The sequence below is a fragment of the Lonchura striata genome, chromosome 20, assembly GCF_046129695.1.
Source record: "Lonchura striata isolate bLonStr1 chromosome 20, bLonStr1.mat, whole genome shotgun sequence".
Lineage (NCBI taxonomy): Eukaryota > Metazoa > Chordata > Aves > Passeriformes > Estrildidae > Lonchura > Lonchura striata.
In genome coordinates this window covers 4,274,563-4,287,493 of record NC_134622.1, presented here as the reverse complement: position 1 = coordinate 4,287,493, position 12,931 = coordinate 4,274,563, and the positions used below count along the sequence as shown (strand labels likewise).

General features: G+C 41.6%; 1 protein-coding gene across 1 annotated transcript in view; it reads left to right on the top strand.

Annotated features, from left to right (window-relative positions):
- LOC110482089 (sphingosine-1-phosphate transporter SPNS2) overlaps window positions 1-12,931 on the top strand; it is a 133,604-nt gene that overhangs the window by 60,064 nt on the left and 60,609 nt on the right. Inside the window, exon 3 of the mRNA XM_021551033.2 lies at window positions 1,921-2,057. Coding sequence (XP_021406708.2) covers window positions 1,921-2,057 — 137 coding nt within the window. The remainder of the gene's footprint in view (window positions 1-1,920; window positions 2,058-12,931) is intronic.

Sequence of the window (12,931 nt, the reverse complement as noted above, 5' to 3'; positions counted from 1 at the left end):
TTCTCATTCCCAGTAAACAGCCACGTATCCTTTGTGCCAGGTTGTTGCACCAGCTTTGCAAGGTGCCAAGCCCTTGGTGTTAATTCAGGAAAGCACTTAATCATGGAATTGATGACTCTAAAGTGCCTAATATAAGCATGTGCTTAAGTGCCTTGTTGGAGTGGGGCCAGGGCAGATGTGCCCTTGCTGAGCAGAGATTTGTGAGCTACTGCTGGTCTAGTTTCTCTGTAAAACAGAGGTGAAAACACTGCTTGTAATTTTATTCATAGGTGTTGTTTGCACAAGGATTTTGGGATAGATGCAGGGACTGAGTTCTATCAGTAGGGTTTATGTAAACAGCAAAACTGTTCATAGCATTACTACTGAAGTATGTGTGATGTGTTGCATGTGCTGCATTCCAGGCCTTAACATTTCTCCATTATCTTCATTTATTTTACTCTAAATGTAAAAAGAGTAATCCTGTAATTTAGTTCAAATATCACAGTGCAAAATACATACACATGTGGGTCACAAAACACAGATGCAAATGGATGTGTATTATTTATAAAGCTGCTTTGACATCTTAATATTCCTAAAAAAAAAAAAAGACATTTAGTCATAGTTCAGCATTCTGCATCTTTTGAACTATCATATATCATCATCCATGAAAAATTCATTATTTGGGTCTTAACCATTTAAATTTTATATGCACATTCCACCCAAAACGGGGTGTGTGTTCTGCTATTGTCTTTTTTTTTTTTTTTTAATCTATTCTATCCCCCCCACTCCATTTTATACAGTGAAAAGTAGACAGCTGGGGTTAGGCTATGCCAAAAGCCCTCCAAGACCTACCTGAAAACAAATGAGTGTCAGGACTGTGTGACTAAAGAGAGACCTCCAGGTATTCTGGTGTCCTACCCAAATCCTTCTGGATTTGCTGAATCCCAGACAGTCAGTTATAGTCAGACTTCAGGTACACACCAATAAAATCCACGTAATTGCCCTTATCCAATTCTCTAATGTGGACAGACAAATGGCAGTTGTAAATCAGCTTAAAACATGGCAATTTCTGCCAAAATGCAAATGAATAAGGAAGATGGTGTGAACGCCCCATCTCAGGTGTTCTCAGGGGGTTCACAGGCCAGATTGTTTTGAGATGGGCAGAGGAGTGAACTCTGAATTGAGGTGACTTTGCAGGAGTTACTCTCTCAAGAGCCTCATTCCTACACGACAGGAGCTCTTAGGTTAATGCTTTGGGGGTTTTGGAGGGAACAAAGGATCAACTTGGAGTCTTTCAGATGAGGACAATCCTGGCCTGTTTGGACTTTGTAGGTTAAAATTCTTTGTTCTAGTGAAGCTGTTGCTCAGTGATGGGTTTAAATAAAAGTTTAGTGATGATGAAAGGACCTAGTGAGGAGACAGGGCTGGTGTCAGTAGGATGACAGTGGTATTTACTGGTGCTCCTCATTGTTTCATAATTTCTTTTAAATAGGAAGGATGGAAGGATGAAAGAACCTCAGCCCATTTCTCTCAGGTCTCTGCTGCAAGAGCCAAGAAGGAGCCCTTGCTTGTTTTCTGTTTGCTTGAAACTCCTTCCAACCTCCACTTCACCTTCCCAGAAACATTTAAGCAGAAGTTCTTAATTTATTCTGTCCTGGTTTTGCCCATCCCCAGATCTGAGCTCAGCTGACTCTGAGGGTCTGGTGCTTTCAAGTAATACAAGTTCACTGGTCTGAAGTTTCTCTGGGGATGAAAATTCTGTTTGATTAAGGAAGCACTGACTTCAGAAAGCCTATCGGCCTGCACATCTCTGCAAGGCAGGGCTGCAGAATGTCTAATTATTTAGAACTGTTCTCTAGAGGATTTGGCTTGCAGAAAATTAGTCTTCCTGTTCTTGGTCTGATGTTTATTTAGTTTCTTTCCATTTTCTCTCCTTTGCAGTTTTTATCTGTAGTTTCATGGTCGCGGCGCCGATCTTTGGTTACCTTGGTGACCGGTTCAACAGAAAGATCATTCTCAGCTGTGGGATCTTCTTTTGGTCAGCTGTCACTTTTTCAAGCTCCTTCATCACTGAACAGGTAAGAGCTTTGCAAAGATGCTTTGCAGGGTGTCCTGAAAAGATGGACAATATATTCCTAAATAACTCCCCATTGCAGTGTGCTCAAGGGAAATGTATCCCTCTCGTGTGTATTTAACATTTAGCCTGTTGTATTATCTGACCTTTTGTGGGAGAAGTGTGCTCTGTGTAACTGTGTTTGCTTAACTGTGAAAGCTGTCACCCTTTGATCGTGCATATTCATAAAAAGGAACAGATGAAGCACATCTAAGCAAGAGTTTCTGTTGACATAAGGGCTTTGTTTTGAGGGAGATCCTAAAGAAGCTTTAAAAGGCTTTACAAAAGACTTGGGAAAATAAATCCATGGCTACACAGTGGTTCTTTTGTCTTCTGATATGTAACTGAAGCCATTGGATTTTGTTGGGAAGTCTGCTCGTGATATGTTGAATAACAAAATGCATCTAGCAGTGGTTTTACAGATGCACTTTGGTTTCTGTCCACCAAGGCAGAGAAAGTGGATGGCAACACAGAGATCACACAGTTTCAGCTCCTTTAACACTTGTCTATAGATATGTCTGGGGAAACTGGTTGTCAGGCTCACCTAATTTTGTCAAGCTCTGCATCCCTCTCCTGCTCCCAGGACAGCTGCAGTCCCCAATTCTGAGCACACCTCACTGCATTAATTTTCTTGTCTGTCAGAGGCATTTGGAGGAAACAATTATCTGGCACTTTCTGGGGGGAAATATCCTCTTGTTTAAATCATATTAAAGCAGAGATTTAATTGCTGCAGGTGGCAACATTCCTGCAGAGACAATCACAGCTCCTGGCATCATCAGACTGATGTCCCCAAGGGAGGCAGGGGCATTCCTCATGCTTTTCTGTCCAGCTGCATTCCAGAGATTGCAGCATTGTGGTCACACCTAAAGAATGACAACCAGGGACTAAACCTCTCCACCCTTCTGCATCCTGCCCTCCCACGTGCTCTTCAGTTTTTACAGAGAGTTTCCACTTAAAGCAGGCAGTGGCACTCATGTCAGTGTGGCTTTCACCAGGATTGGTTGTTGCTGCATTTCTAAAGAAAGATGCATATGGCCAAATTGGAAGCCTTTAACTCAGGAAATTTTTCTGCCTTGGCCAGGAAGCACCTTTTCCAGGGAAAGAATGTCTCTCATCTAAAATAAGGAAGTATTTTTTTTTTGCTTTCTCTTTAAATTTTTTCTTTAAATGTTTCTCATAACATTCTGCAAAAGCATCTTTGATCAGAGCCCAAAGAGAGAAGCATTTTAGAGAGAACCAATGACCTTCTTATAAACACTTCTTGTGTTACAGACTTATATTTATGCTTAGGTTCTCACTGATCTCCCTGCAGCCAACTGGGTCCCACAGCTGGAAGTAGGGGAACACTGGATCTGGACTGATGTTTTCAGAGTTGAATTTCAGTTTAAGAATTTGGGGCTTATAAACTGAAGTAGTTCAGGGATTAATATATATTAATATATGTGGTTATTTGTATACAGGGGCTCAGAATGGCAGTAGTATATGTTTGGAATCCAAACCCCAATGTTTTGGAAATCTTAAGAGAGACAAGATCAAAATAGCCAGACGTGTATTAAGTCATCCTGGATATGCATCAGTACTAACTCTGGACCCCAAAGACCATCTTGACATAAACCACCATAATATTTAGAAAAATCCCCTGCCCTGATTTTCCTGCCAGAAAACCCAGAGCTCCTGTTCCTGACTCCAGGAGGTAATGGAAAATGTTGCAGCTGCTGTAAGGATGTTCTCTACCCAGTGGCTGCAGCAGCTGAGCAAGGTCCTAAGAATAATCCAGCTTCCCATATTATCCCTCCCACTTTGGTGTCCATGTTGGAGGACTGATCCCTAATTGGGAAGACATGCCACATTGAACAAAAAAAAAATTTTTGAATTCTTAACATGATAGAAGGGAAGAGTTGTTTTTTTTTGTTGTTTTGTTTTGGTTTTGTTTGTTTGTTTGTTTGTTTGTTTTGTTTTCTTTTGTTTGGTTAGTTTTTTTTTTCCTTTCATGTAGGCATATTTCCTGATCTTTGTTGTCTGGGATTCATTTGAGGAGTAAAATGTTGCTTTTTCTCTCAACACTTTTTTTCCTTTTAAGACAGTATATGTATTTGTTGGGAAGGAGGACAGAGAGCTGAAATATCAAAAACTCTTTGCTGGCACAAATAAAAGCAGTAGTAAGACTACTGTGAGTAGAGAAGGTCTCACATCCAAGTTGACATGAGAACACAGGTCTGGAAGGACCAAGTTGACACAGGCTGAGCCCATTAGAGAACTCCTTTATGTGGCAGCACCAAAAATCCTGAATTAGGTGAGAAAGAGTAGCCTTTCAGAAGGAATAGCAGAATCCCTGTCTTCAGGGATTGCCTTTCTTCAAATTTGCATGGGGCCTCGTGCCTCATGCATCCTGTCACTGTGTAATTAAATAGAATGCATAGCCACACAGCTCAAATCTGGAGTGCAAATGGAAAGAGACAACTTAACAAAGGCCAAAAGCAGCTACAGAGCTGGTGAGATCTGAAGGCACCCAGTTTGTAAAGCTCTTTGGTAGTGTGTCAGATCCTGGCTAAAATCTGAACATCTAAAGGAAGCCATGAAAACTGCTGTTGTTTGAGTCAATGATTTGATTATTGTGCAAACAGATTTACAGAAAGACACATGTTCATTCTTATTTGTCCTACTGTCTTGCCACAAGTTCATGTGCTGAGCAGGATGCCCTGTGGTCTGGGATATCCCTGGGGTCAGCTGTGTCTCTCCAATTCCTGTGTCCCCCAGCCCTTCTCTGGGGGGTGAGGAGCAGAAAAGACCTTGACTCTGTATGAGCACTTGCTCAGCAGTAATGAAAACATCCCCGTGTTACCAGCTTTGTTCTCAGCACAAATCTAAAACATGGTCCCATACCAGTTACTGAGAAGAAAATTAACTCAGTCCCAGCCAAAACCAGCACAAAAGGATTGGAGTGCAGTAAACAGCTCATCTAAGATACTGTCTAAATGCTATTTTATTCTGCCTGGGTTAAAAAAAAAGTAACTGAAAATCAGCAGATAAATCAGGAATTGGATACATGGGCCATGAAGACAGTTGCTAGAGAGCGCTGCCTTTTTGAAATATCATTAGTTATTTATTATCAAGTATCTCTGGGTTCCTAAAATGGAATAATGACTGTCAAATTAATGTAGAATCAATGTCTTATCTGCTGGTAGATACTAAATAGGTATATAATAGGCTCTCACAATGAAAAAGAAAATCAGGCCAAAATCTGGGGGTAGTTCCAGTGCATAAAGGGGGTGATAGAAAGGAACAATGCATTAATTCAACACATAGCAAAATACAAACAGGACAACTCATGCTTAAAAGTTTGGTTATTCTTCATGAGATCTTAAATTAATTTTGAAACAAATCATAGTAAGAAATCAAATACTGTATCACAGAGTGATTCCATAAATACTCCTGTTTCCATGGATAAAAATAGCTAATGATAAATTTAACTAAAGAAAATCATCAGAAGTCGTAAAACTGAGATAATATCGATAATCTCATTTTTTAATATTGTCTCATAATTTATGTTAGTACAGAATTTCTCTGTAGAAAGGTAAGATATGAAAACTCCTCTGCTTTGGTATTTGCATATTTCTGCTCTATAACACTGTTTAGCACTTGCTAAAGTAAAAGTTCCATTAAGAAATCATTAATAAACTTGTTCAATAATACAAAATTATGTAAAGCTGGTACATATTTAGACATATCTCTAGATTAACTCAATTTATAGAAGCTTCAATAAATAATGTATGTATTTTAATTTTTATTTTCTAAGTACAAACACCTGCTTAGAGATTTTCTCCCTTTAAACCTGACTTTAAATCAGGTCTGCATCTACCAGCACAACTTTGGGTGCTTTCACCTGCAAAACCCTTTCTTGTGTTGTTTTTGGCTTTTGCCAAGCATTTGGGGAAAACACTTGCTGGTTGTTGGTTCATGAACTGTAATAAATCAACAAAAAATCAGTAGGTTTTTGTGTGGTGTGGAGTCATATCAAAGTAATTAACCAAGAACACAATCTTCATATAGTTTCTTTATCTGGATGTGTTTCCAACCAGACAAAAAACTAAATATGTGTTTGTCTTCCCCTGTATCAATATAAACTCTGATGTAATAAGTAACCAGTGTATTTCCCTAGGTAGCATTTTCATGAGCACAGTGCTTAATTGCCTGTGGTGATCACCTTGAGGTGGTTTATATTCCAAGATGTCATTGCAAAGGGTCTGTAATCCCAATTGCGCCACTTCTCTCTTTCTGAACAGCTTGATAGGACACAACCTGGTTATCAGGAGTGATCATCAGGAGAGTTATCAGGAGAGTTTGTTTCTGGCTGCTTGGATATCCACGTCTGTTAGTGATGACAAATGTTCTCAGCTGGTTTGAATGAGCAGCAGATGGTCTTAGGTGATCGCTGGGCTTTGGTGCTAGACTTCCTGCCCCTCTCAGCACAGCCCTCTGGGACATCAGGACCCCTCCCCTTGTGGGCAGACACCTCTGTCTTAAAGCAAGAAGGAGCTTGGAGGTGAAAATTTGCAGACTGTTCTCTTGTCTTCTAAAATACTGTTATGTCCATGTAAATATCTTGAATTAAGCATATTTCTGTGTGAAAGGTGTGCTGGCCTACAAATGGACAAGGGCTTCTGCTCCACCGGGCTGGGAGACCACGAGTACCTCATAAGCAGCCAGAGCAGGCTGTGGTAATGTGGGTTGGCTGGGAGACACCAGAGCTGCACATGCTAGAAAGCTGGGAAATGGAAAAGCAAAGCATTGACAAGGTAAACCAGGAATGTGCTTTTGAATTCTCCAGTTCTTGGTAAATATTTCTGGTCAGGTTTTGGTATAGCTAACATGATAAAACCTTTTGCTCCCACTGCAATTTACCTCTGGATAGGTCTTTCTCTTAGTGTTGTTTTCTTTTCCTTTTATTTTGATTTCTCTCTGGGAGAGGAAGGAAATTGTACGTGGTGGAGTTCCAGTTAGTCTGCAGTGCTTGCTCCTGTCTTTTCAGACTTGCCAGATGTATTTTTATTTCCAAAGGTTGTCTTTCAAAGAGTTTCTAAAAGAGAAGCAACAAATTGTGTGCAGAATGGAACAAATGTTAGCTGGGTTAATTTTAAAAATCATAAACATAATGCAACCACCCCCTACACATGATGATTCACTATAGGAAAAAAAAAAAAGCCTTTAGTCTTAGGTGCTCCAGCAGAAGTTGTAATATAAAACATACAGCTCCTGTGCCTGTGGTTCTGCTGTGCAAGATAAATACACAGCTTGAAAAACATAAACAAACAAAACTGAAATCCCCAAGCCAACATCTTATATGTAAGGAGACTGAGTGTTGTCTTTGAAGTCATCATGAATTACTGGAATGTTTATATCCTACTGTTCCGGCCTATTAGTTTTGAGCAGAACTGTCATGTAGAAAAAAGGCAAAAGGGATTCTCCCAGCAACTTTGGGAAGTCAGCTGCATGTGCATTCAGTCCCTTCCCTCGTAGGCAATTCCCAGCAGGCTGTCACAGAAGTGCTGCTGGACTAACTAAAGAGGTCCATGGCCAAAGCCCTTGGCTGGCTCTGCTGTATTTTGCCAGCCTTGATGTGGCACAGGAGCCCTGCAGATGAGCCCATGCTGTTGATATTTGGATTTCTGCACGTTTGGCCTTTGCTAGACTGCTCAGGAGAAATACTACCTGCTGTGGACTCCGTTACCAGAAGCAGGTCAGGTGGGTGCTGGTGCTCCCTGCGTGGGTGGTGTCAGCTCCCAAATCCCTCTGAGCTGCAGTTCTGTCCCTCTGTTCTGCCCCAGTGCCCCCTGAACCACAAGATGCCCTCAGCCTCCTGCATGGCCTCTGCTCTCTAAAGTGAGATGTGCAATCTGTGCATCTCCTCTTCTGCCAGCTGTCAGAGCTCCCTCCTCCCCACAGGGGCAGTGGGTGCCATGTGCAGGAGGTGCTGTGCTGGGCTTAGGGGGCTCAGAAATCCCAGTGAGAGAGGGAAAGAGTTAAGGGCTCCCTTTATACTGCAGAGTAGAATTCTGTAGGGACTGATTCTGCCCCACTGTCCTCTCTTGCATGTCTGAAAGGAGGTAATTTATAGAGAGATAGTTCCCACAGCCCCTTTTAGAATTACAGACTTGTTAAGGCTGGAAAAGACCTCTGAGATCATGGTGTCCAGCCATTAACCCAGTATCACCACCATGAGGAAATTAAAGGGCATCCTTTCTTTGACCCCTTGCCAGCAAGAGGGCACCTGCTGTTCCTTCCACGTGCTGTTCCCAGTGCTCTTGTAAATTTTAATATCTCACATCTTTTCATATGGATTATATGTAGGAAAAAATACACTATTGCTTATTCCTTTAATAATGGAGAACTGACTGAGGTGGTCTTAAGGTATTCTGGGTATCTGTCAAGTCTGCTATCATCTTCAGCCCAGCTGATTCCAAATACTGTATGAGAAACTGTTTCTCTGTAAGGATATCTTCTCTTGCAGAGACAAGTGCAATGATTTGAACTCTTGAATCTTGGGTCCTCACTGTTCCCTCAGATTTTGCTAAGCAAGGACAGAAGCACTGGGAAAAGATTTATATAAATGAAATAGTTGTAGAGTGCAGAATTACTGTCATGTGTTTGTCTTCTGGTTGTTTTATGTTCTTACCTTGTCCCTTTGTATCTGTCACTCTTCCAAGAGAAACTATAAATGAAAACCAGATAAAGGTGTTCTCAGAGCATCAGACCCAAAAAAGCCAATCTATGAGAGCAGGCAGCTTTTCAAAGGTGTTATCAGAAATTGAAGTGCATTTTCTGCTCAGTGTTGGGGTTTTTCCATCCAGTATCTGTGTCCGTGTATCTGTGAAACATTTGGGATGAGATATTGAAAACACAGCTGGTGATGGCTGCCAGGAGAGAGAAACAGCACAGTTACAAAGCTTACTCAGAAAGCTTATTCCTGTGATGAGAAAAATGAACTTCAAGTAACTATTATAAGAAATATCTCTGCCACACATTGCATTTCCCATCTGTAGAGTGTCTGGAACAGGAATGGTTTTGCTCTCCCTTCTGGGACCTGAGAGCAATCAATATGCACTCCCCATGTCCCACCCTCCCCAGGTGGGGTCAGTCTGGCACCGTGTCCTATTCAAATTTCTCAAATCACTGCAGCTGTGTGCAGCTGTGTGTCCATAAATGTGCCTTCTGCACCCTACCTCTTCCTTTTAGGTCATTAACTGGTCTGAAATCACAGTTCTTGGATTCAAACACTGTGGATACTGAAATCAAACACTGTGGATACTGAAAGAAGAGATCTTTCCATTGCTTAGCATCAGAACTCGCTCACTGTGTGCTGCTGCAGAGGCTGTGATTCCAGTTCAGTGGAATGAGGACAGTGCACTGAAATGTCAGACCTGCCCCTCAGAGCTCAGGCATTTTCTAGAGCAGGTGGACAGAGGTTTGTGCTGGGAGAGCACCCAGAAACAGGCTCAAAGCTCAATGCTGATTTGCACAGGGTCTCAGAGAGGGTCCCCTGTAATTGCCTGTCCTGTTTCAGAGCACTGTTTGTTATCTGGGTACTGGAAGATGTTGAAACCATTATCACAGGGTCTGTGATTGTGGTTCTGATTCAGCTCCTTCTTTAGAAATCTGTGGGAACCTCTTCTGTGTCTTTGGCAATTGAGTCAGGCTCTACATCATTGGTGCTGTTGCACTGGATCATGGAAATGCTTAAAGACAACAATCTCACCTGGGCCAGTTATTTGCTGATGAGGCAGGGGGAAAAAGGCATGTTTGTTTTATTTCCAGGCTCTGTGTGTCTTGGAAACGTTCCTTCTTCTTATGCTGTCTGTTAAAATGTATATTCTGCTTGTCAAGCTGCAGCAGAGGCCTAACCCCTGGGTGTGCTGATGGAACACAAATAACATCTTATTTCTTAACCCTGTGTAAGTGGAAATCTCTATAATGCTTTAGCATTATGTTTTATAAATAATTATGGCAGTGTCTTAAGCTCATCTGTTCAAAACATTGAAGGAATGGAGGAAAGGGAGAATGCTCCTTAAATAGACTGGGGTTTAATCAGTTGGTGTGAAAAACAAAATTTAAAAAAGTAGTAGTGCTGCATGTAAGTTTCCAAGCAAATGTTAAAATATAAAGGAACTGTAAAATTTCCTATCAGCCTGCCAGTATCCTTGCAGCAGTGCTGTGGCCTGAGGGACACAAGTCGTTCCTGGTGTGGGGTCCTTGGGTGCATGCTGGCCTTCCATAGGGGGATGCCTGGCTTGGTCAGACAAGTTCAGAAGGCAAAGCAAGTCACTGCTGCAGTGCCTGGGTGGTCCTGTTATTTTGGGAATTAGCTTCCCAACTAGCTGTGTATTGCTGGTACAGAGAGGGTGCCAAGTTGGTGGTGTAGAACCTGTGCCTTCATGATCCACTGGGATGGTCAGATATGGATCTGGAGAAATGTTACCATTTGTGAAGGCTGTAAACTGATGTGTGTTTAGTATGGATATATGTGACACAGCTTATGGATGGTGTTCTTAGAGCTTATGCCTTGGGAGGAAGCACAGTGCTTTAGCAGAGTTCAGTTAATGATGCCTCACAAAGAAAACAACCCATTCATCCCAGCTTTAGGCTCATTAGGAGGCCAAATCTCAACTTTCTATTAGCAGGGTGGTTCTTGACAGTTGTGAGTATTGTCCTGAAAACCAGGATGCAGGAGAGAGACAATGTGTTATTCAGGCTCTGGCTCCTGTTCAGATGCAAAAGTATGGATTTGAGCCTTTCTTTGGTTGAGCTCCTGGTTGCCTGCTGATCCAAATGCATCAGTCACTCCTTGGGAAGTGTAAGTGCTTCCTCAATGGCCACACAGTCTTGGCCTCCTGGGTTGTGCATAAAGGCTGGGAAAAGGACCATTATGTTTTAAGTCATGTGCAAATAGTGAGAAGAAGGGAAATGTTTTACAGTACCAGGTGCTAAATTAGTCTTTTGAAGTGTTGACATTTCTTTTAAATGTATAAAAGTTCCCAGGCTACACAAAACACTGCATTTGCAATTCAGATGAGTTGAATTAGAGTACTAATCTCAACCCTACTTAATAGATTTTGAGCTGGAAATCCCTGGGAGTGGTGCAGATCATCAAATCTGAAAACATGAGTGATGAAGCCTCATGAGAAGATAGTCACAAAACATCCAAATGTGTTTAGTGTGGTTTAATAGGCTGTCATTTTGTCAGATAGGCTGGATTTAAAGAATGGAATTAAACTACGGCATGACAAAACCTTGTCAATTAATAACACTTCAAAAAGGAACATGACAACTGTTCAGGGAAGAGCATGAATAAGAAACAGCTCTGAAGTAGAAGGAATTGGTAGATGCACCACTTTCTCTCTGGAAATCTGATGCTAAAAGTGAGGCATCTCTTAGATATTGGCCAAACATACTGCAAGGTCAGCCTTCTGCACAGTTCTTGGAGGCCTCTGCATCTTGATGGAGTCAGCAAGCCAGGGAAGCATGAAAACAGAAAGCAGGAACAAAAATCAGATTTTGGAATGATTTAAATGGTTCTTCAGCAAAGTTGCCTGCAAGAGCTGACCTGCTGGTGTACTTGATTTTTAGCATATGCAAAGCAAAATATGCCAAGAATCAGCAGAACCAACAGTATGGGAAAAGTTGCAGGGACTGTAACTTTGTGCTAATTTAATTTAAACCTTGAGGGATTCCCTTAAAATGTATCTTTCATGCACTCTCAACAATTGTTCTATACTTGAAAATGTGTCTAGTGCAGGCAAAGTGTTCACACCTGTCTCAGGCAGTTGGCTGAAGCTTTTTTCAAAGGGTGCTGAGAAATCATTTTCTGCAATGATTTCAGGGATAGGGGTATGGAATTGTGTTCTCCAGGAATCTCCAATCCAACCTGTCTGATGGATTTGACTAATTTTTTTGCTTAAGAATTGGTCAAGACCAAAGAGTTTGAGCCAAGATGGCCCATCATGTTAATCTCACACATTCTGTAGACATCACTGGAGGTGGAGATGGTGTTAGGTATCAATGCCTGTAAATGTTTGTTCTGAAAAATCTGGCATCTCTTTGTTGCTTGGATTTAGGCTTTGCTTGTGGCCCATCTGTGGCTGGGACACAGTAGCCCATTAGTACCTGTGAATATCTTTTGGTTCAGTGAATGCCACCCCATATTCCAGCTGAATTTGGGAACCTGTGTGTGTCAAAAACCTTGCAGTGTTTCCACAGTTGCAAAAATACATTGTATTTCTTCCAGTGCCTATTTTAGTGATTATGGCTGTGTTTGCACATCTCAGGAAGGAAACTGTGATAGTGCCTAATGCCAGAGATATTTGAGGCAAGTGCTGGTAAGTGTGTCCCACCTGACAGATCTGGAACAAAAAGCAACCATTTGCTTCCAACCCAGAACTATCAGTGTTCTTAGGGGAACAGTTTTGGAAGATACATTCTGGTGTAATGGTTTTGTAACAGGGATAAATGACCACTATTTCGGCCATGTGAAGGGCCATGGACTCCTCTGGGCCTTACACCAGAGTCAAGGATGAAAAGAAGTGTTTTAACTCTGTCTTCTAGCAGGCACTGGGAACATGGGGCTCTTTATGAACCCTGTGATTTATTTGAACATCAGCCTTTCTCTTTAAGGTCTATTTTACAGCAACATTGCATCTGCTGGGTGGGGTTTGGTGAGTGAGCAACCTGGTACCTTCCACCCAATTGTATCCCAAGTCCCTGTCATTAATCCAATATTAATGACCAATAAACTAAACTGAGGAGAAGGTAGATCCCACCATTTGCATGCTGTAGTATTTTTACCAT